At 32.7% G+C, this 22,381-nt stretch overlaps 2 protein-coding genes and 1 long non-coding RNA gene across 3 annotated transcripts; all 3 read right to left on the bottom strand.

The window, feature by feature from the left end:
* Positions 1 to 2,060: 2,060 nt before the first annotated feature.
* Positions 2,061 to 4,266, bottom strand: LOC103504398 (uncharacterized). Its single transcript, XM_051089555.1, has 3 exons — positions 3,670 to 4,266; positions 3,099 to 3,152; positions 2,061 to 2,246 (listed from the first exon to the last, which is right to left on the bottom strand). The coding sequence occupies exons 1-3, from the start codon at positions 4,264 to 4,266 to the stop codon at positions 2,061 to 2,063; spliced, it is 837 nt and encodes a 278-aa protein (XP_050945512.1).
* A 2,193-nt stretch (positions 4,267 to 6,459) lies between these two features.
* LOC127151026 (uncharacterized) lies at positions 6,460 to 7,052 on the bottom strand. The gene is made up of 3 exons (XR_007823708.1): positions 6,893 to 7,052; positions 6,724 to 6,819; positions 6,460 to 6,642 (listed from the first exon to the last, which is right to left on the bottom strand). It is a non-coding gene; the product is annotated as an uncharacterized LOC127151026 (long non-coding RNA).
* Positions 7,053 to 15,220: 8,168 nt separating this feature from the next.
* Positions 15,221 to 20,720, bottom strand: LOC103501373 (sucrose synthase 5). Its single transcript, XM_008464945.3, has 15 exons — positions 20,276 to 20,720; positions 20,009 to 20,163; positions 19,744 to 19,936; positions 18,995 to 19,113; positions 18,685 to 18,901; positions 18,207 to 18,302; positions 17,649 to 17,822; positions 17,387 to 17,503; positions 17,125 to 17,291; positions 16,684 to 16,908; positions 16,013 to 16,579; positions 15,791 to 15,929; positions 15,632 to 15,696; positions 15,515 to 15,544; positions 15,221 to 15,418 (listed from the first exon to the last, which is right to left on the bottom strand). Exons 1-15 carry the CDS (start codon positions 20,510 to 20,512, stop codon positions 15,400 to 15,402), a joined length of 2,520 nt encoding a protein of 839 aa, XP_008463167.1. The 5' UTR covers positions 20,513 to 20,720; the 3' UTR covers positions 15,221 to 15,399.
* Positions 20,721 to 22,381: the final 1,661 nt, after the last annotated feature.

Raw genomic sequence — 22,381 nt, 5'->3', positions numbered from 1 at the left:
TCTAGAGTTGTTGTTTTCATGTCACTACAAGAAATCTGGCCTTTAATGTCGGTTTAAAACTGACATTAAAGGTCTTTAATGTCACTTGGCGACCGACATCTTTGTGAGCGTTATTGAAGATCTTTAATGTCGGTTGGGCTTTAATGTCAGTTTATAACCGACATTAAAGGCATCTTTAATGTCAGTTACAAACCGACATTAAAGGCTTTCAATGTCGGTTATAAACCGACATCTTTGAAAGTGTTATTGAAGGCCTTTAATGTCGGTTGATCTTTAATGTCGTTGGATAACCGACATTAAAGATATCTTTAATGTTGTTTATGAGATATCTTTAATGTCGTTTATGAGATATCTGTAATGTCGTTTTTCCACCGACATTAAAGATGTTTTTAATTTTTTTTGAACTGACATTAAAGATGTCTTTAATGTCGTTTTTTAACCGACATTAAAGACAAATTTAATGTCGTATTTACACTAGTTTTTATGATGGCAAAACCAACATTATTTGGCTTGAATTATATAATAAAATACAATTAAATAAACAACCAACAACTGTAAGTGAAAACTCAAAAATATAAAGATAATATATAAGATCGTGATTAATAACCAATGTATATGTACAACAGAAAGTTCCTCCACTAAATACATATTCATATTTGTGAATGTAGCGACCTCAAATTCGAGGACTAACAATTAAATACAGAACATCATTCACAAAAATGAATAAACATACAAAAGTACTCATCAAGTTGTTTCAATTCACGAAGCCTGCAATACAAGAATGGGTCAAATAATCAGACAACAGCTTACAGAGTTCATCTTCAAAACTACCAAACAAGCCATGTCTGAACGGTTTTTCTCATATTTCTTTAGAATCTACAAACTCAATTCAATAATAAAATAAAAAAATCAAAATAAACACAAGCCAAAGGATATTCTCCTCCACAGATAAAGAAATATCACCACTCCACCGTCTCACAACAACAACAATAACAAATATGAGTCTTCTTTGAAAGCATACATATGTGAAGGGAAATGCAGGGATTCTCACAAATGAAATAATAAATAAATAACAAAAGAATCATCCATATTAGTAATAATTAAGGAGATGGATCATCTAAAACAAAGTATTACAAAACAGTTCACAACAAAGTATATATTTATGTACTACGACTTCTTGCAACAAACTAAGGGACTCTGAAAATGCTAAACAGCAGTGGAACGAGAGACCAAAAGATCCAGAATATTTTGAGAATTACAAAAAAACATGGGCAAAGGAAAGATATTTCTAGAACCAGAAATTTTAATTCAACTCAAGTACATAAATGTTTTCAAGTTGAGAAATAGTATCATTATATCATCACTGTGCTTCATTTAGGATGTAAGAAAAATTACCAACAACGTCAAATTCGTAAGTCGAGATTCTACCAATCCTTTCCAAGAGCACAGGTCGTCGACATCAGCTGCTACTATATCAATTTGAAAATAGTTTTTGTAGCTTTCAAAAAACATTGGTATTGTTGAGGAAATTTTAAAAGATTCAAATTAAAACTATTTCAAATACAGTTCTTGCCATGTTGTTTAGTTTGTTTAAGGTACGTGTCACTGTCACAGTAACAACTTTAAACCCACCATGAGACTTTTGCTAAGTGAAGTGCTAAAATTAAGTGGCAAGGACCAAAGACTTCTTATAAAGTTCAACTGCCAAATCTGGAAGCATCAATGGACGAAATAGAGTTGATGGATTTATGGAACAAAATACATAACAAGAATTGAAGATGACTTGCATTCATATAAGCAAACGCAAACGCAACGTGTAAAAACATGAAAGGAGGCAGATAGCTAGTAAAACAATGGAAGATTTCAATCTTGTAAATGCCTCCTTAGTTCTAAGAAGCTGCTCGCATTGTCTCTGATTGTAACCAAAACAACACCAATCCATGAGTTCTACATTGCTTATTACTATTTCTATTTACTAAGACAAAAAATGGTGTTATACCAAGTTTTACCATCAAAGAATCGGATTCTTATTTGGTAGGGGGAAGAGGGAAATAGGTCAGTTATATCTGGTTTACTGTCCATCTACGGCCACTTGCAAGAGTTTTGTTGAGTCCCACTAGCTCTGATATTGCCATCTCCAAATTCTGTATTCCTTGTTCAGTGGCAGCACATGTGAAAACTTGTTTATTGAAAGAATCAAGATTTATACTCATTGCATCCATGTTTGGAGATGGAGCACGGTATATCTTGTTTACGACAAGAAGTATAGGAGTGCATGATTCATAGCAGGAAACAGGTAGTCGAATTTTGTTAAACCTTTTTTGAAAGTATACTATTGAGAAGTATGGTATCTTCTTCAGTCCATCCATCAGATTTACTAAACACAGCAAGAGTGCTGAAACCACACGCCGTAAAAGAAACAGAGTGCTTCAGCGGATGATTGAAAATGTGAATTTTCTCATGAACTTATCCCCTGGAACTCTAATGAATTAAATAAAAAAAATACAAGTTTCTCCTTAATAGCTACCATAATTTTCCTGCTTTGACGGTTTAGTTTCACTCAAGAATCAACTAAAGTTAAGCATATTGTTCGTCTCTTGCTTCACAAACTTCAAGAGGAACATCCATGAACACCTATATATTTTTAGCAAATTTTGGTAAAATATATTTCAGATGCAAGGTAAGAAACCAACTCAAAATCTATAGTACGAAAAAATGAAGAGATACCTCAATAAAATATCCATCAGGCAAAATGGCACGACATGCATCTCGATCCCTTCGATATGGAAATATCACACTAGCAATGCAAATAACTCCAGCGTCTACAAATAGTTTTGCGACCTCACCTAATTTATGGAAGAGGTATACTAATTAGAAATCATTAACAGAACAGGCCAGAGTGTTATTCTAAATGTTCCAATCCTATCTTTTTTCCGCTGTCCAAAATCTATACCACAGAAGAAGATAGCATCAATTTTTACTAAACTGACAATGGAATTCAAGAAAAGATTACACAACGAGCCGACTATAATGTAAAAAATTAAATCTCATCCTCTCTAAGCTTTAATAGAAGAGATCTTGCACACAAGGATGCATACCTGTTCATTATTCTCTAATGAAGAGCTATTTATCTCCCGTGAAGAGCCATTTCTCTGAAAGTAGTTGATAATGAAGTAGACTTAAAAAACAAAGCATAGCTTTGGAGTTCAACATATGACTGTAAACAATAAACATCTTCAACATAATTCCTTCATCTGAAGAGTTATAATTAGATTTAGCATAAAGCTTTTCCCAAGTTTTGGCGAGAATGAGATGGGTAGAGGCTTTACATAATGCATTTCAGGGATATATGTAGATAATGGGATGAGAGCCTGGGAAGTTCTAACCTTCTGAGAACAAGAAAAGGACCAGCTAAAGAAGTTGATTTCCTTTGGCATTTCATATTATTTAAAAGGGAATTATGAACCTGCATTTTCTATACAATTAGGATTTCATATCGCACAATGTCAAAACAAAAAATCAAAATCGAAAAAAAAAAGAGGAAATTAAGAAATCGAACGAAATATTGTTGTATCAAGAAGTTCTTTTTCATTAAAATCCGAGTCATTTCAATCCTGTTAACGTAACATTGATCGAATTTACAAATTGTGATTTCATAAACAACCCTACAATCTCCTTAACTTCATAATCCCCACATTCCTCAACAACAATCACACAAACACCATTAGGACGAACAACTCTCTCCATCTCAGAAACAAATCGAGACGGAAACAATGCCTCAGCCAAATGAGCAGTAAACGCCAAATCAAAAACATGATCAAAGAAAGGAAAATTATGAGGATCAGCACAACTCACCAAAGGAGGCGAATCAATCAACTCGACACTGGTGACATCGTGAACTCCCATATGAGACAACGCCATGACCTCAGGGCCAGCGCCGGCGGAAACGCAGATAAATTTGGTGTGGTTATGGAGAAGGCCTAGATCTCGAATGGATTGGAAGAAATTAATGAAGGAGGAGAGCTTCTTCTTCCAGTCGTTGGATGACCAAAGACGCTTGTTCTTCTTGTCAATGGAGACGAGCTCGCGAGGAGTGGAATCGCAGGAGGATTTCTGGAATTTGAGATGGGGTTTTGAAGGAGAATTTGGGGGAATGCTGGTTTGTGGGGTTTGGAGGAAGAGGAAGATGAGGATGAGGATGAGAGTGGCAATGGTAATAGAAGCAAATGAAAGCTTATTGAGAAAACGGCGAATGTGGCGTTCCATTGTTGATTTGTCAATGGAAGAATTTTCGTTTCTCAAATGACGGAAGAAAGTGAGATGAGATTGAAAAGAGAAGAAAGAAATTGAAAGTGAGGAAGAAATCGTGTGGCATGAGAAAGGGTAAAGTAAGAGAGAGAAATATTTAATTTTTTCTAAAAAAAAATTATCATAGCTTTAATGTCACTTTTCAAAAGGCAGATGTTTAATGTCGATTTTAAACCGACATTAAAGCTCTCTCTTTAATGTCGGTTTAAAACCAACATTAAACATCCGCTTTTTAAAAACCGACATTAAAGCTCCGTTTTCATTTTTTCCAACTGACATTAAAGGCTAGATTTCTTCTAGTGTGTGTATAAACATTTATAGTTTTGTTGATCAAATTTGTAACAAATATAAGAGAAGAATTTTCATTTACTTCCCTTGGAATTATTAGGCTCTATTTTCAAGTTCAAACTAAAGTTTCTGCATATTGACCTTGAGTGCTTTAGAGAAGATAATAAAAGTTCTTTTTTTCACACTACAAGAAATTTGGCCTTTAATGTCACTTGGCGACCGACATCTTTGTAAGCGTTATTAAAGGCCTTTAATGTCGGTTGGGCTTTAATGTCGGTTTATAACCGACATTAAAGGTGTCTTTAATGTCGGTTATAAACCGACATTAAAGACCTTTGATGTCGGTCGACATTAAAGACCTTTGATGTCGGTTATAAACTGACATCTTTGAAGGTGTTATTAAAGGTCTTTAATGTCGGTTCATCTTTAATGTCGGTTTATAACCGACATTAAAGCTGTCTTTAATGTCGGTTTATAACCGACATTAAAGATGTCTTTAATGTCGTTTTTAAACCGACATTAATGTTGCTTAGTGCACATCTTTAATGTCGTTTTTCCACCGACATTAAAGACACATTTAATGTCGTTTTTCCACCGACATTAAAGACACATTTTATGTCGTTTTTTAAACCGACATTAAAGACACATTTAATGTCGTTTTTAAAGATTCATTTCATGTCGTATTTATAATAGTTTTTATGACGGCAAAACCGATATTATTTGAGTCGAACTACGTCCAGAAATGTTCGTCATCGTATATTGTAAAAAATAAAAAAATTGCTTGCACACTAGCTATAATGCCTACTACTCAATGCACACAATAATACCTAATTCACCTGCAATGCACACAATAATACCTAAAATTCCAGCATACACTTCCAACACTTACATATAGTCACATATCAATAAACACAACTATATTCAATACTATAAGTCCAACTACTCCAAATCCTCCAATATATACACTTATATATAATCACACATATCAAACAACACATCCTACCATCCATGGCAAACCAATAGTAAACACCTACAATGCATAAGATCCAACACTAAAATACAAGCACACTTTTCCACACTTCCATATAGAACTACAACAAATACACATCATCCAACACTTACATATTATAAACACAACTATATTCAACACTATAAGTCCAACTACTCCAAATCCTCCAATATATACATAATCACACATATCAAACAACACATCCTACCATCCATGGCAAACCAATAGTAAACACCTAAAATGCATAAGATCCAACACTAAAATACAAGCACACTTTTCCACACTTCCATATAGAACTACAACAAATACACATCATCCAACACTTACATATTATAAACACAACTATATTCAACACTATAAGTCCAACTACTCCAAATCCTCCAATATATACATAATCACACATATCAAACAACACATCCTACCATCCATGGCAAACCAATAGTAAACACCTAAAATGCATAAGATCCAACACTAAAATACAAGCACACTTTTCCACACTTCCATATAGAACTACAACAAATACACATCATCCAACACTTACATATTATAAACACAACTATATTCAACACTATAAGTCCAACTACTCCAAATCCTCCAATATATAAATAATCACACATATCAAACAACACATCCTACCATCCATGGCAAACCAATAGTAAACACCTACAATGCATAAGATCCAACACTAAAATACAAGCACACTAACGCCATTAAAGATAATATATAAGATCGTGATTTATAAACACAATAGAAGGTTCCTTCACTAACTAAAGTATAGGTACAAACTATCTAACAAACAACAATTAGTACGGGACCACCTGCCCTTCAAAAAACTATAGGACTGCCGTCCCCTACAAAAACTTAACTCGACCAACTACTAACCTAACTACAAAAATCAACTACTAACCTAACTACAAAAATCAACTACTAACCTAACTACAAAAAGCAACTACTTACACAAATCTGCTAACAAAAGCTGCCCATTCAGTTCGAATCTCATCAATCTCCTCTTGGCTATATGCATTTTTGGTATTGAACTACACACAAAGAGAAAGATATGGAAAGTATGAGTTTGGATCACAAATTGTAATATGTAAAAAGTTAAAGTAGAAACTTACAAGGTTAGTAATAGAAGTACTAGAATTATGCACTATCTCATGTATGTACTTTTGCACGTAGTACCCGCACCCTACAGAATCCAATTGACGAGGGCACTGCATGTATATCAATTGAATACAAATTAATCTTATGTTTCATAAAAAGTAATAACCTGTAAATGCAAATTACCTTTACAGGTCTCCATTTTGGAGTTGATCGATAGCGTTGTAGATCGTGTTTCGCTTGCCATGTCTTCAACCCTCTAAATATTTTTAAACATTAGAAGACAAGAAAGTTAAATAAGAAGTAATAAAGTAAATACACTTACACATTTATGATTCCATGAATGTCTTCATTGACTTTACTCCGAAGAGAGTCCAAAACATAAACGCAATTTTCACGAAGATCGATAACATGCAACATCCAATGAAAACTACAATAAACAACATCTTCAATGTGAGTACACATTTAAGCTCAATGGAAATATATTAATGTGTTTCTCTTCTTTATTTACCCGGTATTATATGGAATTAGCACTTTCTGTTCCAAGTTAACTGCTTCTAGCTGGTTGGCTAAATTTCTGGATCGAAGATCACGATCTTTGATATGTGACGATATTTTTGATTGGTCAATGACAAAAACATTCTTTGCACAGTCACATTTATCCCAAAGACATCTAAGTAAAAGCAACCATAGTTAAAATATCAACAAACTAACTACAAAAGTGGTATTGGAGATAAAGATGAGTATAAGTTGTCTACTTACGTAATATACGCTAGTATACACATATAGCCGATTTCAACCATGCCGCAGTAATGCAACAAATCTTCACGAGCTAAATAAACAAATTTGTCACTTCCAAATATTAGCTCGTTCATTGGGATGCGAATCATGTCTACATCCTCCATGTTGTTCATGGCATGTCTATTTAAAAGCTTAATAATCCCGTTAACGTCAGTATAATTTGAAGGGTATACGACATCCTTCCTAGTTGAATGCTCCTATCACAACCAAGGTTCTAAATTCAAAATACATATACAAATAAAATCAAAACTTAAATAGTAAAAAAAAGATACACACTTGTTTGTCATTGATCGTAGAAACAAGCCGACGAGGCCATTCTATAATGTTACCCAATGCTTGATTTAAAGTCTCTATCTTTCCCTTCACTGGGTTGGGTATAGTCAAATTTTCTCCCGTAACCACGTCTACTAGAACTTTAACATTGGGACATCCAATGTTATCCTCAACTATCGTGGCTACTGCAACAATATTATTAATGGATCCTATAGACAATTGGCATGGTGTTCCCTTTACAAATATTAAAAGCATAGTTAAGAACAATTGATCCTATATAGTTAAAAAAACTAAAAGTGACAACAAAGTCAATTACCTCCACTCCTTTGTTGGTAGGTGTGTCCTCATCGGCATCAAGATCTATATTAATACTTCCAATGGATGACCTCGAGTGATTACTTCTCTTCTTGTCACTTTTGCACCTCGAGTCATCCTCACACATTTTCTCCTTCCCTTTTACTGTCTTGAAATATTGTGATTGAGAGACGAAAGCACCCACGCCTCTTACACGTCCACCGTGCTCCTTGGAACCCAATGCGTCAGTCAAGATGTCCTCATTTTTATTTGTTGCAACTAATTCATCCTATAAAGCAATACAAGTATAAAACAATTCATCATCAGTTACGTTAACAAAAGATTATATATTGTAATCATAAGTATACTTACAATCCGAGAGGCGCAATCTCGAGTAGCATCATCAAAATAATCATTATTTTTTCCTTTCCGTGCTTCTTTCCAAAGAGTTGATCGATAGGAAACATCATGCGTTATTTTCTACAACAAAAGATACATATTTAATTAACAACAACATATTAAGATAAATTCTTCAATTTAATTAGAAATACTCACTAGTTCATCGGCAAGATTAGCATATCCCTTACGTGACATATGGTGATTGTATACGCATTTCGACCTTCTTTCCCTTTGAATACGACTATAATCCTGTACAACGTATTAGTTTGTAGGTAGATATCAAAACAATTCTAATTCCATTGAAAATTTAAACTTATTTACCTCCCATTCTTCACTTAGTCTAGCATCCACAAACGATTCCCAATCTTCTTGATTTATATGAGAATAGATTTTGGGAGGAAACTGCAAGAGTGATGGTTGATCCTTAGACGGAAGTATATACTTCTGAGTTAACGTCGTCTTGAACGTTCGAAACTTTCTTGATGCAGACATAAGTATAGAATGTTTAGCATTGGGTTGTAAATCAAACGACATCTACACAAAAAAGAAAAGAAAAGCTTAGTTAAACTTAGAGTGTAAAGCAAACTACATTATATGAAAAACATAACAATAGAACTCATACCGATATACAATCATATATTTTATTTCTATTCTTCTTTCCTCTTTCTATTCCCTATCCATACCTATCCTCTCTACTTATGAAATCATCCATCAAATAGTACGGTTTATATCATTGGAGATTCGTCCAAATTCATAAAGTTCATACAACTAAAGAAACGGTCAATAGATATATTTGGAATTTGAAAAGTTCCATATTAATATTCAAACTTGGAAATTATTTTAAGAAACGGTCAATAGAGAATTGAAATGACAACTAAAGAATAAACTTTGAAAGACATATTTATCATTCATTACAACATCGTTAAAAATCAACTTTGTAAATTACTTGATAATTTTAAGTTTTTGGTTTGTTTGTACTCCTAAACATATAATAGGAAAAAAAAAATTAATATCATTGGTGAATAATAAAAGCCCAGAAAGATAACAATTTAAAAAGAAAAAAAAAGTTTTGCCATTTTCATATATATATATATATATATATATATATATATATATATATATATATATATATATATACAACTCTTTGTCACATTCCTTACACAAAGAAATTCAATCATAGATGGTTCATGAAAGCAACTCAATTGTGCAGATCTATGTACTTTACATTACACAACATCAAAAAAACAAATATATATATTTTAAAGAAACAATTTACAAAATTATATAAAACCAAATAAATAATCAAATCAAATCACTACCATGAATAATTGAGTGCTTGCAGTCTAATAATATAGTAATTGTCTTAATCTATCTTTGAATATAGGGATTTAAGGCCATTCAAAATAATAATAAAACATGATATATGCAAACACCACAATCAAATAACCAAAAAACTACTCAAAACTAAAACTAAACTATATCTTTGAATTTTATTTACAGGACCGACTTGTGATGATACTTAAACTAAACTAAGAAAGTAAATAAAGGTGATCGAATATGAAAGTTATTAACTAAGAGAAGTTTTAGAGAAAATATTTCATCAATATGAAATTAAGACTATGACATTATGTTCCTGCATCAATAATCTCTACCACTGTCGAACTAAAATAGTGATCAATTCAAACCACAACCTAACATGCAAGATGTAATTTAAACCTACTCTTTCAAGCAAGAATGAAACCATGGAATCATTCAAACCTTGATCAAATATTCAAAAGTATTAAAGACCAGTCATGCTAGAAAGTGTAAATGTAAATTACCATTCAAAAAGAAAAACTTTCAACAAATCAAACATAAAAATTCATCTATCCCTAAAGCAGTGTGAGAAATTTAGCCTAAAATTTCTCCTATAGACAAGACCAACATCATCAGAATGATCTAAAGCTTTTGTTCACTAATTATTATATCCAGACTACTGAATTTAAGAACTTAACATCAACAGCAAATTCCATTAAACCACCCATGATTAATTGTAATTGAAAATCAAATGCAGAACTCCATAAAAGTTGGAATCAAAGCAAACAAAACCCACACAAATCTTCCAATGCAACCAGACAAAATTTAGACTCTCTTCCTAGTTTCTAATCTAGCCATTCCAACAGATTCTATTAATTTTTTCCCTTTCTTTTCATAACAATCCATCATTCCTAGGATTTGTATATAGCGACCGACTTCAACTCTATGTTGTATATACCTGATGTGTTAAGTTAATAAAACTAGAAGACAGTGAAATTAATCAAAGCATCAATACAATTATGTTCCAATTTTTTGGGTTTTGCAGCAGAATTGATGTGTGACCGCGGTATATGCATGAACAGAAAACTACTCGTATTCTATATGCCTTGACAACTTTCCCTTGTCTAAGCAAACAAATGGGCTGCCGGAAAGATGACAACTTTCCCTTGTCTAAGCAAACAAAAGTTGGAATCAAAGCAAACAAAACCCACACAACACCATCATCCTTCACATTTCTTTTCCCAATAACCAAAAATGGGCTGCCGGAAAGATGAGATTTTTGCAACTTCAGGGCTCCAAATTCCCTTAATCAAATTTCTCGATCCTCCCAATAAAGCCCGCAACACAAATCTTCCAATGCAACCAGACAAAATTTAGACTCTCTTCCTAATTTCTAATCTAGCCATTCCAACAGATTCTATTATTTTTTTCCCTTTCTTTTCATAACAATCCATCATTCCTAGGATTTGTATATAGTGACCGACTTCAACTCTATGTTGTATATACCTGATGTGTTAAGTTAATAAAACTAGAAGACAGTGAAATTAATCAAAGCATCAATACAATTATGTTCCAATTTTTTGGGTTTTGCAGCAGAATTGATGTGTGACCGCGGTATATGCATGAACAGAAAACTACTCGTATTCTATATGCCTTGACAACTTTCCCTTGTCTAAGAATCCATAATCTAAATCGAAATCAAAAAACATGCTAAAAACCCCAAATGAAAGAAGATGGAAATTTTACCGTGAGAAGATGTATTTTGTGAACGCGGACGAATTTGATTCCAAGGGTGGGCGAACCTGGTTGCTGGTTGATGTGAACGCGGTTGCTGTGAACACGATTGCTGTGAATGGGGACGACCGGACGAATTTCTTTAGAATGAGAGAAATGCGGCCGAATTTGATTCCAAGGGTGGGCGAACAGAACAACAATCGATCGGAATGGTGGCGGCGATAGAAATGATGGAGGCGATAGAAATGGTGGCGGCGATAAAATGGCGGCGTCGATTAAAATTGTGGCGTCGATCGGAGAAGAAATGAAGGAGAGAAATGAAGGAAGTTCGGAGAAGACGAGGGTCGAGATTTGGAATCGAATAGCTAGGTCGAAAAGGTAAAGTAAGAGAGAGAATTCACGAAAAAAATTATTAAAAAAAAATTAAATGGACCTTTAATGTCGGTGGAAAACCGACATTAAAGTGTCTATTTTTTCACAAAATAAAAATATTAAAAATTAAAATTTAAATGGACCTTTAATGTCGGTTCTCAAAATGGCGGACCTTTAATGTCGTTTTAAAACCGACATTAAAGCTTTGTCTTTAATGTCGGTGGAAAACCGACATTAAAGATCCGCTTTTTCAAAACCGACACCAATGGTCTTTTTTCATTTTTCCCAAGCGACATTAAAGCCTATATTTATTCTAGTGTCATTTTCATTATTCTCTTCTAGCATACCTTTTGACATAGAAAGGTTGATGAAGTTGCCACCGAAAACATTCAGGATAAAAGTACGAAGATGCTTGAGGTCAAGTTGTGTGTGGTGAAGCTAACAATTCCATAAAAAATGGCTTGGTGTGGTAGAATTGACGAAACTGACGATAAAACTTATAAGTTGCACAAAACTTGGAATTGTATGTAAGACCTCCTACTGTTAATACTTACAAGAGGAGGGGTAAGAAGGTAATTGAAAATGATTAATTAATAAAGAAAGAATGTTCTAAAAAAGAGTGCAAAAAGATCGTGTTGCCACCCACTGTAAGGAATCTTAGGAGAGCTATATATAGAACCTTTTAGGTATTTGGTAGCTAGTTTATTTTATTTCTATCTTGGGTTGTAAAGGTTATTGTAGCCTAAAGTTTTTCCAGCTCATCGTGAAGGGAGCTAGTATCATCATTTTGGCTTATATATATATATATATATATATATATATATATATATATATATATATATATATATATATATATATATATATATATATATATATATATAATAGAGTATTGTCTTCGTTTCAGCCATTGAGTTAGCATATTTGATGTTTTCTTGTTAAGTGACTTAACAAATTGGTATCAGAGCTCAGAAGGGGGTTATTACGCATGCTATGGCTCAATGTTTGATGTAAGAAAGAAGATAACAAAAAAAAAATAGTAAAATAATATTAAATAATAATAAAATAATAATAATAATAATAATAATAATAAAATTTATCCCGACTTATATACTACGCGAGCAAGGGGTTCCCCCGACGTCATGGAAAAGACGTCGAGAAAACCTCTTCCAACGTTGTGTTGGGTTAATTAATGTCAATGTTGGTCACATGTAAGTATGAACTGCATTGGGGAAGAGTCTATTTCGACGTCACCCCTATAGGGCGTCGGAAAAAGTTTCCACAACGTAGTAATGTCGATATTCTTGCCGATAGAGTTTCCAACGTCAACTAACCTTGGTTGACGCACTTTGCTATTTTAACTGACGCACAGCGGCGTCGGGAATGTCGCAGATCCTTGTAGTGTTAGTTTTTTCTCGTTTTCTTTCAAATGAAAATGGTGTTATTTATTTAAAATAATGACCTCAACTTAGTAAAAGGAGTTGGACCGTTATAATAGGGTGCACGAAGGGTGAGTGTTGCAACATTGAGCAAGCGCAACACATAGCCAGACGACAATGGTTGCCTGCATTAGAGCTATATGGTAGGGCCATGCAGAGGCCAAGTAGCCATGGTGGGCAAAAGGCGTGTCACAAGAGGTTAGCACGCAGAGTGGCACCTTGATGGGGCCTCTGCGCATGCGTGCAACTTGCTTGTTGCCTAAGCATGTGCCAGTTATGCCAATGTGCCATTTTTTATGTTTTGAGACTTTTAGCAAAGTTTGAATTATTTTAGGATTAGGTGGATCAATTTAAGATTAATTAAATTCTCTTATTTTAGGTCAAGAGGATATTTGACAAATTTATAGACTCGGAGGAGTTAGCTCAAATCCGTAGTAACAAAATGAGTTTAATTATGGTTTAAAACATGAATTTCAAGTTAGAATAATTGATCATACATTTTGGTCTGTATAAATTGTGAGAGGTTTGAGTAATAGTTAGAAGTATGTTGTTTCAAGTTGAGTTGTTGTGTTAAGTTTTACATATACATATATTAGTATCCTATATGATTTCTTTCGGTTACTTTCCAGTGAGTTAGAGTTAATAGCCAAGTTAAGGTCAGTGAGTATCGTTGAAAGAAGAACGATACTTATTGTCTTCACACCATCTCTTAGGCTTAGATAAGGGAGTTTGAGAGCGGGTGTGACAGATCAGTGTATTGATAATGGGCTAAGACAACATATTCTAGCATAGGTATTGAGTAGATTTTCTTGTTTTTCATCTTGCGAGGTTCAAATCGTTTGTTATTGGATTCTTGTATTATGTCTAGTTCTTTGCTGATTTTGAATGACACTTTATTTTAATTCAGCCTATGACATATCGTCAATTGCTAAGTTGTAAGTATGTGTGGCATTCAATTGCATGATTAATGTAAGTAATGCAGGTTAATTGGGTAGTGAGTTATGAAATTGCTTCAACCAACATTGTCCAATTACAGGAAAGAATTACCTTGAATGTTTAATAGTATGACTTTTTCAATTAAATATTCGGTTTAGCGGGTTCCTCGATCTTAGCTAACTAGTTATGATTCATATATAGGACTCTTACTTGCCTTCTCTAAGTGAGATGATTAAGATTAATGAGTATAAGAATTAACTTATTCTATCGTGATCAAGTTGTAAGATAGTGGAAACGACTCAAAAGAGCCTAGGTTGCAACTTTAAATTATTTGAATCCAATTCTAATTTACTTTCATTTACATCCATTCAATTACAACACTTCCATCGGTTATCTTTAGACTTTAAACTGTTTAACTAGAAAATTCACGTATTTTTTCTGTTCGAATAGGTTTTTCACTAGCGGTTTATAGTGGTGGATATGTTTTAAAATATTTGGTCCGATTTTGGGAGGCAAAATCCACATGACCATATACTTACTCAAAACAATAGGTTTAAAGGGATGAAATTGGAAGTTTATAGTCAATAGGGATGCAATATGCCAAGTATGAAGTTTAACATGTAAAAATTTTATGTTTAGGAACAAAATAAGTTTTTTTCCAAATAATATTTCTGAAATTGTTATAAACTTTAATTTACATAAACTTGACTTAAAGAATGAACGAGGCAAATCACATATATAACTAAGATATAATTGATTTCATACATCATCCACGAAACTTTGAGTATATTACTATCTTTATCTACCTTGTGTTTTATATTACAACAATATTATTTATTTGTAGTATCAAATAAAAAAAATTGTCATGTTGAATATTAAGGTGGCATGAACAGTAGAATCTTCATTTATCTTACTAATATTCTAAAATGGGAAAGAAATATTAGAAATTGCATTGCATATTTGAAAGTACATATAAGAAACGTAATAAAGCTTTATTCAATTTCAAGACCATTGAAGTTATTCTCTTCTTCAATAAAAGGGGAAAAGGGATACACTCCAATCATAATGCATATATCACTGCTTGAGAATACATATCATATTTTAGTAAAGGCAACTCTTTGGAAAAAGTTTTCTTTGCTTAGCTTAAACCTTTTATGGCGCTCCGAAAAACCTGAAGGTAATATAATTAAAATCTGAGTTTATTTCATGACATCCAAATTTAAAAGTTCAAAGACGACACAAACTGATCTGAAACCGTTATTCTTACTTTTGAATACGAGATTGGGTGCGCTTCGAGCTGCAAAATAAATTCAAATAGATTAGTTTTCTCCATCCTTAACTACAATCATCATGTATAAAAGTAATGTTGGCTGGTTTTGCATACACTTGTGGTAACTGTGGATTTCCTGGATGTGGATTTTCGTCGACCACGATCGGGACGGTTTTCACCTGAAAAGCCATTGAAAATCCTTGTGACTTATAGAATCATGAAAAAGGGTCATAGATCTTTAGTATAATATGCAAAAATTGAGCAGAAATGTACCAAGTTCTTAAAAAGTAGATTGTAGAACATTTGGATGTATCTGTCCTTTGCCTGCTTTTGGTTTTTGTTCACTTGCTTCCAAAAAGTGTAAGTGCTTCCCATATTCAGCACCTTTTTTGCATAAATTTTCCATGTGTAACTGCCAAAGAGATTATCATTAGAGTTTTGTATCGTTCAAGAACGTAATGTGACTTGTAGCGGACATTTTGTTGTTTTAACTACCATTCATTGATACGTTGCAGACCATGATTCGAAATTTCGTTCCAGTAGGTTGGATCATTCTTGCATTTCTCAAAAAAGTTAGCAATCTTTTGGCTCGATTCGTTGCCGTTGTTTGGATCAATTTGGAAGCCAGACACCCCATCAACAATGATCTCAGCTGGACCCCCTTGGTTTGTAGCAAAGGTTGGTAGACCACAATTCATTGCCTCAATGACTGTGAGACCAAAAGCTTCATAGAGAGCAGGCTGCACAAATGCTCCTTTTGTGTCAGCAATGCAGCGGTAGAGTTCTCCGTTACGACGGCGATCGGTCTGTGCTGCTATCCACCTGATCTGACCTTTGAGTTGGTATTTGTCAATCAATTCATGCATCTTTCTTATCTCAGCCATTTCTTCTCTATCCTTTGATTTGGAAGGATCAAAGAACCCTCCAACCACAACAAGATTCACCAAATTTCTCAGCTTCTCATTCTTCCCAAACCATTCAACCAACCCAGTAATGTTCTTGACAACATCAAGTCGTGCCATCGAAAAGATGATCGGCTTTTTCCTATCAGCCAGATATCCTCTGTTTGATGAAAAAACAGGACAGTGGTTTATAACCTCATAGAAACAAATGGTGCATATTGCAAAAACACAAAACAATGGCAAGTATTTCCATGAAGGACTCACATATGCTCATTGTTCTCAACTTTACTAAAAAGAAGTTCTTCAATGGCAGGTTGAAACGACGCAAATCGGAGTTCTTTTGCTGTGTAAGGAAAATAGACAGACTGATCTGCCCCTGGTGCTGCAATGTTGAACTTAGGATCAAACACATTGATGCCCGACACGACACGACATAGTCCCGGAAGTGTAAACGCCTCATGGCTTTCATATTGGCCTGGCTTCTCTTTGCTGAAACCATAAACCTTTTTCTATGAGAAAAATATAACAAACAAGTTTTTCTGACTCTAGTCAGGTAGAGATGCCTTAACCACTAAACTTTGCTTAATCGATTTGAAATGACTTTTCAAGTGGTCTTAAATACTTGAAAAGTCATTCAAAACTGACCTAAACATTTGAAAGTTGAAACTAAACTTCCCTCAAATAGTCATTACTATTTTTTCTAACCTTCCTGCAATCTCTTGGAAAGTGCTTGCAATGACAAAATCAGTGGCATTCATAGCAAGAATATCAGCAGTAAATTGGCAAGAAAAGTGATACTTAGAGTCCAATTCCTTCCATTTAAGATCTGAATCTTCATACTTTGTCTTCTCCAAGGCATGTGCAATAGTTCCCTAGTTTTAATTTGCATATTAAGTAAGTAAATTTTATGTTAAAAATAGATAATCTATTTGTTAAGACATATCTGAGTATATGAAGAACTAAATACTTGGGTTACTCCTAATCTGCTGGCCATGAGAGATGCCACAAGATTTCCATCAGTGTAGTTTCCAATGATTAGATCCGGCTTTGCTTCCATGAGCTCTAATATTTTGTCGCTCGCATCCTAATACCGAAGGACACAAAAACATGAAGTTAGAAAAACTAAGGCTTGGTTTGAGAAAGATTTTGTTTTTAGTTTAGTGTAGTGTAGGAAGAAAGAGTAAGTTATGTGAACATAAAGTAGATCCAAAAAATGTTTAGAACCTTGCCTGTGCAAATTTCTCGAGATAAGGATAAATGTCGAAACGAGAAACCCAACGATGAAGGATGCCGTTTTCAGTCTTGAAGGGGACTCTAACAATCTTAGAGTAATTAGTCCCAATGACAGGTTCTATTTCTTGGTTGCACTTAGTCCCCTTCGCATCTGGAATAAGTCTTGTAATCTGCAAACGATTATAACTTTTCCATTATTTAACAACATTTTTCCTAATAAACATAGATAGATAGACTATTTATCAATATGAATGATATAAGCATGTAAGTGTTTGTCAAATTTATTCTTTTGTCATTTTCTACGAGAATTTATTAATTTTTTTAGAAAATTATTTTAAATAAAAAATTCTAAAAATATAAAAAATATTACAATATATATGTGATAGGCCAAGATATGCTATTACTATACATGTGTCTATCGTGATAGAGATAGATAAATAAAAATAATAGTCTATCATTGTTGATAGATTATGATATTTTGCTTTATTTTGTAAATATTTAGATTAATTTTGTTATAATTAATAATATTTTTTTTTTCTAACTAATATACTCACAATAATAATTTGAGGCTTGAAATTGAGGCCTTGTTGCTTAATTCTGAGTAGAAGTTCTTCTTCCATAGCTTTAACTTGATCAAGTATGTACACAACCTAGATAATCACATAAAATGAATCATAAAGAAAATGAAATAGGATTACGAATGTTTATGTCATTTTTCTATATACAAAAAAAATATTAGGATACATCTAACTCATCTTTAGATAAAACATTCGATTGTTTAATCACAAGTTGTGATGGACAAACTTGTGTTTGTTGAAGAAAAAAAAAATCTTTATTCTATATATTTATTTTGGTCTGTGATTGATGGAGATGTACGCTTTTTAGAAGAAATAAGGTTATTTCAACGCATCTCAAAATCATAGAAATATTCTTCTTTTGATTATTAACTTTAGTGAAAACTATCATTCGTATTTTAAAATTGGAATATTTCTTCCGATCTGGAGAGGGATAATGATTGACGGAAACTGGTACCTGACCTCCGGTATCGGGCAAACCAAGAACACCAGCTTGGCCAAAGTATCCATGAGGAGACAAAATGACAACATTGAAAGTAGTAGGAAGCCTGCTGAAGAACTTCTCCATTTGGATTGGATCATAGGCTTGGAATATTTCAGATAAACATCTCATTGTTTCCTTTACTCTTCCTGCACAATCTCCCCATCCTCTCTCGAATCCCCATTGCTTCAATCTGAATAATATTCCCATTCCAAATTATTATTCAAAATCCTAAGTTTAATTAAAATCTGTTAATTAACGGAAGTTGCGGATTAGGGTTACTCACTTGAGATGGAAGTCATCATATGGGGTGTGTGGAGGGAGAACAGAGAGGAAGATATCAGCAAGAATTAATGCCATTTGGAGTTTGGAAGGTGTGTTTAGAGTTTCATTGATCATAAGTTTCTGTCACATAAAGTAATTTCAAAGTCAGAGAGGGACAAAGCAAGAAAGAAACCCCATGTAAGAAACATATGTTTTTTATTCCTTTACTTTTCGGGTCCATTTGATAACCACAGAGTTATATTGTTTTAAATGTAAATTATATTTAAAGATTTAGGCCCATTTGACAATGATAGTTTTTTGTTTTGTTTTTATGAAATTCAAGTTTATGTTTCTTTCCTCTACTTTCTCATATTTTGTTTTTATTTACTTTTATTATATTTAAAAAAAGAAAAAAAAAACTTTACTTGCTTTTCAGAAAACATTAGTAGATATGTGAATAATGAAACCTAAACGTTAGGGCTGAAAGTTGTATTTTATAAGTTTAACTTTTTAAAACATAAATGGTTATATATCAAACACGCACCAGTTATAAGATTAAATTTCAACTTAAGCAAGGAAATATGAAATATGGTTAAAATCTTAAAATTAAGATTAGTTTTCTTTTCTTTTCGGTTATCAATATTTAAAATTCAGGTCGAGTTATGAAAATAAAGAGAAATAATTCGTCTTTTTTAATAAAAAAAGAAATTAGCCTATGAATTCTTTGGCCTTTCATTATCTTCTTTTTCTATATTTTTTTTTTTTTCATACCTCTCCTTGGTAATCAAGGGACAACAAGTAATCCACAAGAGGTTGTAAATTCTCCAACTTCCCACTTAGCTTTGAGGTGAGAAACTTTGTAGTATAACTAAGTCCATCTCCGATTGAAGATGGAAGGCTTAAGTGAGGAGTTGTAAATTCAATTGCTCCAAAATCCACTTCCAATGCATTTTCATCATTTGCCCTACAATAATATATTAATTAGACATTAAAAAGAATAACCTAAATTAAAATACTCACAAACATATATTCATACCATTCCTCGTCATAAATCATCTCCTTCAACTTGAGAAATTCAGTTGAAGTGAGAGATTGGAGTGAAAGATCAAGAGAACTAACTTTAACATATTCCCAACATCCTGGTTCTGGTCTTATTGCAAATGCAACATATGGTGGAATCACAATCGCCACCTACCCACATTACCAATAATTATATTTTTTTTTCTATTTAAACATTATTAGTCAATACAAACAGATTTAGAAAATGATCGAACACTCATATTTAAAGATTGATTAGACGAACCTGAGTTGAAGTCAACATATGACCGAGGATACCCTCCATGACCCTATTTCTTTCTATCTTATCATCAATAACAAGCTCCATTTCCTCCATCAATTCCTTCTTCTTCAAGCTCCTATTCCCTTTCTCTACAAACTTACCAAAGCATGTCTTCATATAATTTTGGTTTTGCTTCAATGCCTCTACAATTCCATCACCAATGGACTCTCCATTATGATGATTTACGACCAAAGAAGCCATAATGTTACTATATTTGTCTCCTCACAAAAACAATAACATATATGAAATAAGAACACAACTCATGGGAGAATTTATAGGCCTAAAGGGCCAAATGGGGTTTTTTGTTGGTTTGTGAAAGTGTTTCTTTTTTCTTTCTTTCTTTCTTTTTCCTTTTGGTAATTTGGCAATGGCGTAGGGGGCTTGTGATTCTCTCTGTGTTTAGGGTACAATAAAATGGTGCCATGAAAATAAAATAAAATAAACGGATGAGATTTTTAGGTTGAAGACAAGGAGAAAAGAACATTCTTCAAAAAAGGGAAAAGAATTATTTGTGGATTTGAAGATGAGATTCTTTTAAATCTTAAAAATGTTAACTCAATGAATTATAATAGTTGTTGTGTATTCCCTCTCCTTCAAGCAAGTGACAAATGGGTGGTGTATGGCTTTGTTTGATATTAATACATTATATATTCTTTCCTTGTGTAGAGTGATCACTACAAATCCTATTCAATTTTATCACCATCTTTCTTTGTCTTTCTTCTACATATGTGTTTTATTAACTGTTTAAATATGTTTTTATAGTAAAAAAGAGTCTGGCTCAATCGGATCCATCATGTTTAAATATATTTCATTATTATTTTACTAAGTTTCTAAGGGAAAGAACTTGAAATTAAATTAACTTAAGAACACACAAACTAAAATACATAGATTTCATTATTACTTTATGTGTGCTATTAAAGTTCAAATTCAATAGAGGAGAATATGAGCATCGATTGGGGTAGAACTTTCTAGTATTACATAAAAAGAGTGAGAACTTTATACCTATATTTGATTGATTAGACATTAGAATCATAATCATATTTTAGTTTAGTTCAACTAGTTATGAATATATATTTTCAACCAAGAGAATTGAAAGTCAAATCTATTCATCTCCACCCGTGGTAAAAAAATATATATATTGATTTTCTTTTCCTTTTCAAGTTATTTTTCTAAAAAAGAGAAGTGTAAAATTTGTGTCATTTTAAAAGAAAAAAATGTATATTTTGAAAATTAGGTGAAATTGTGAGCATTAAACAAGGCTAATACTTTTTAGAAAGGAAAGAGAAATGTAGAGCCGGTGGTCGATAATGCTATATGATTCCCTATTTTTAGTTCTTTTTTTTTCTTTTCTTTCTTTTTTTTTTTTGTTAGAAGGCAAAAGGATAACTACTTTTGAGATTTTTTCCATTATATTAATATTATAAATATTAAAGGGATTAGGCCAAAGAATGCCAAATATTTTGAGTATAGTTTATAAGATAAGATTCTAAATTAACATTACAAATCCTCATAATCTAATCTCCACAGCATGAAAAACGGTTAAACTAAACATATAACCAACAAAATGAAAACTTCAAACACTAAATATAAGAAAATTATAGCAAATAGTACCATGTAAAAAATAAATTAAAAATATAGCACAACAATAAATAAAACATTTACAAAAATAGAAAATGCTATTAATAATTTTTGTTTTAAATGTCAAGCATTTCTATCGATGACTACCATCGATAGAAACTACTATATATAGTCACTATCAATGATAGCAATTGATATCATATTTGTCAAATTGAAAACTATCTATTAATGATGGCAGCTGTTAATAGCCTTCAATTTTGAGAAACTTGGAAGAAATCTTTGAAATGGTAGCTTGACATAAGTTATTTGCAAATTTTTGTGCTATTAATATAATTATTTTATTCTTGTGTTATCTATGCAATTATTTTTAGTTATATTTCATTTATGTAATGACTTATCCTAAATTATGTTTTGAGTCGAACTAAAACTGAAATTTCAAATTCTTACACTACACAATAGTATTATTGTGTAAAGTTCGTACAAAATAATGTT

Source organism: Cucumis melo, chromosome 9 (assembly GCF_025177605.1).
Source record: "Cucumis melo cultivar AY chromosome 9, USDA_Cmelo_AY_1.0, whole genome shotgun sequence".
NCBI classification, from domain to species: Eukaryota; Viridiplantae; Streptophyta; class Magnoliopsida; order Cucurbitales; family Cucurbitaceae; genus Cucumis; species Cucumis melo.
This window is presented reverse-complemented; position numbering and strand designations above follow the sequence as displayed.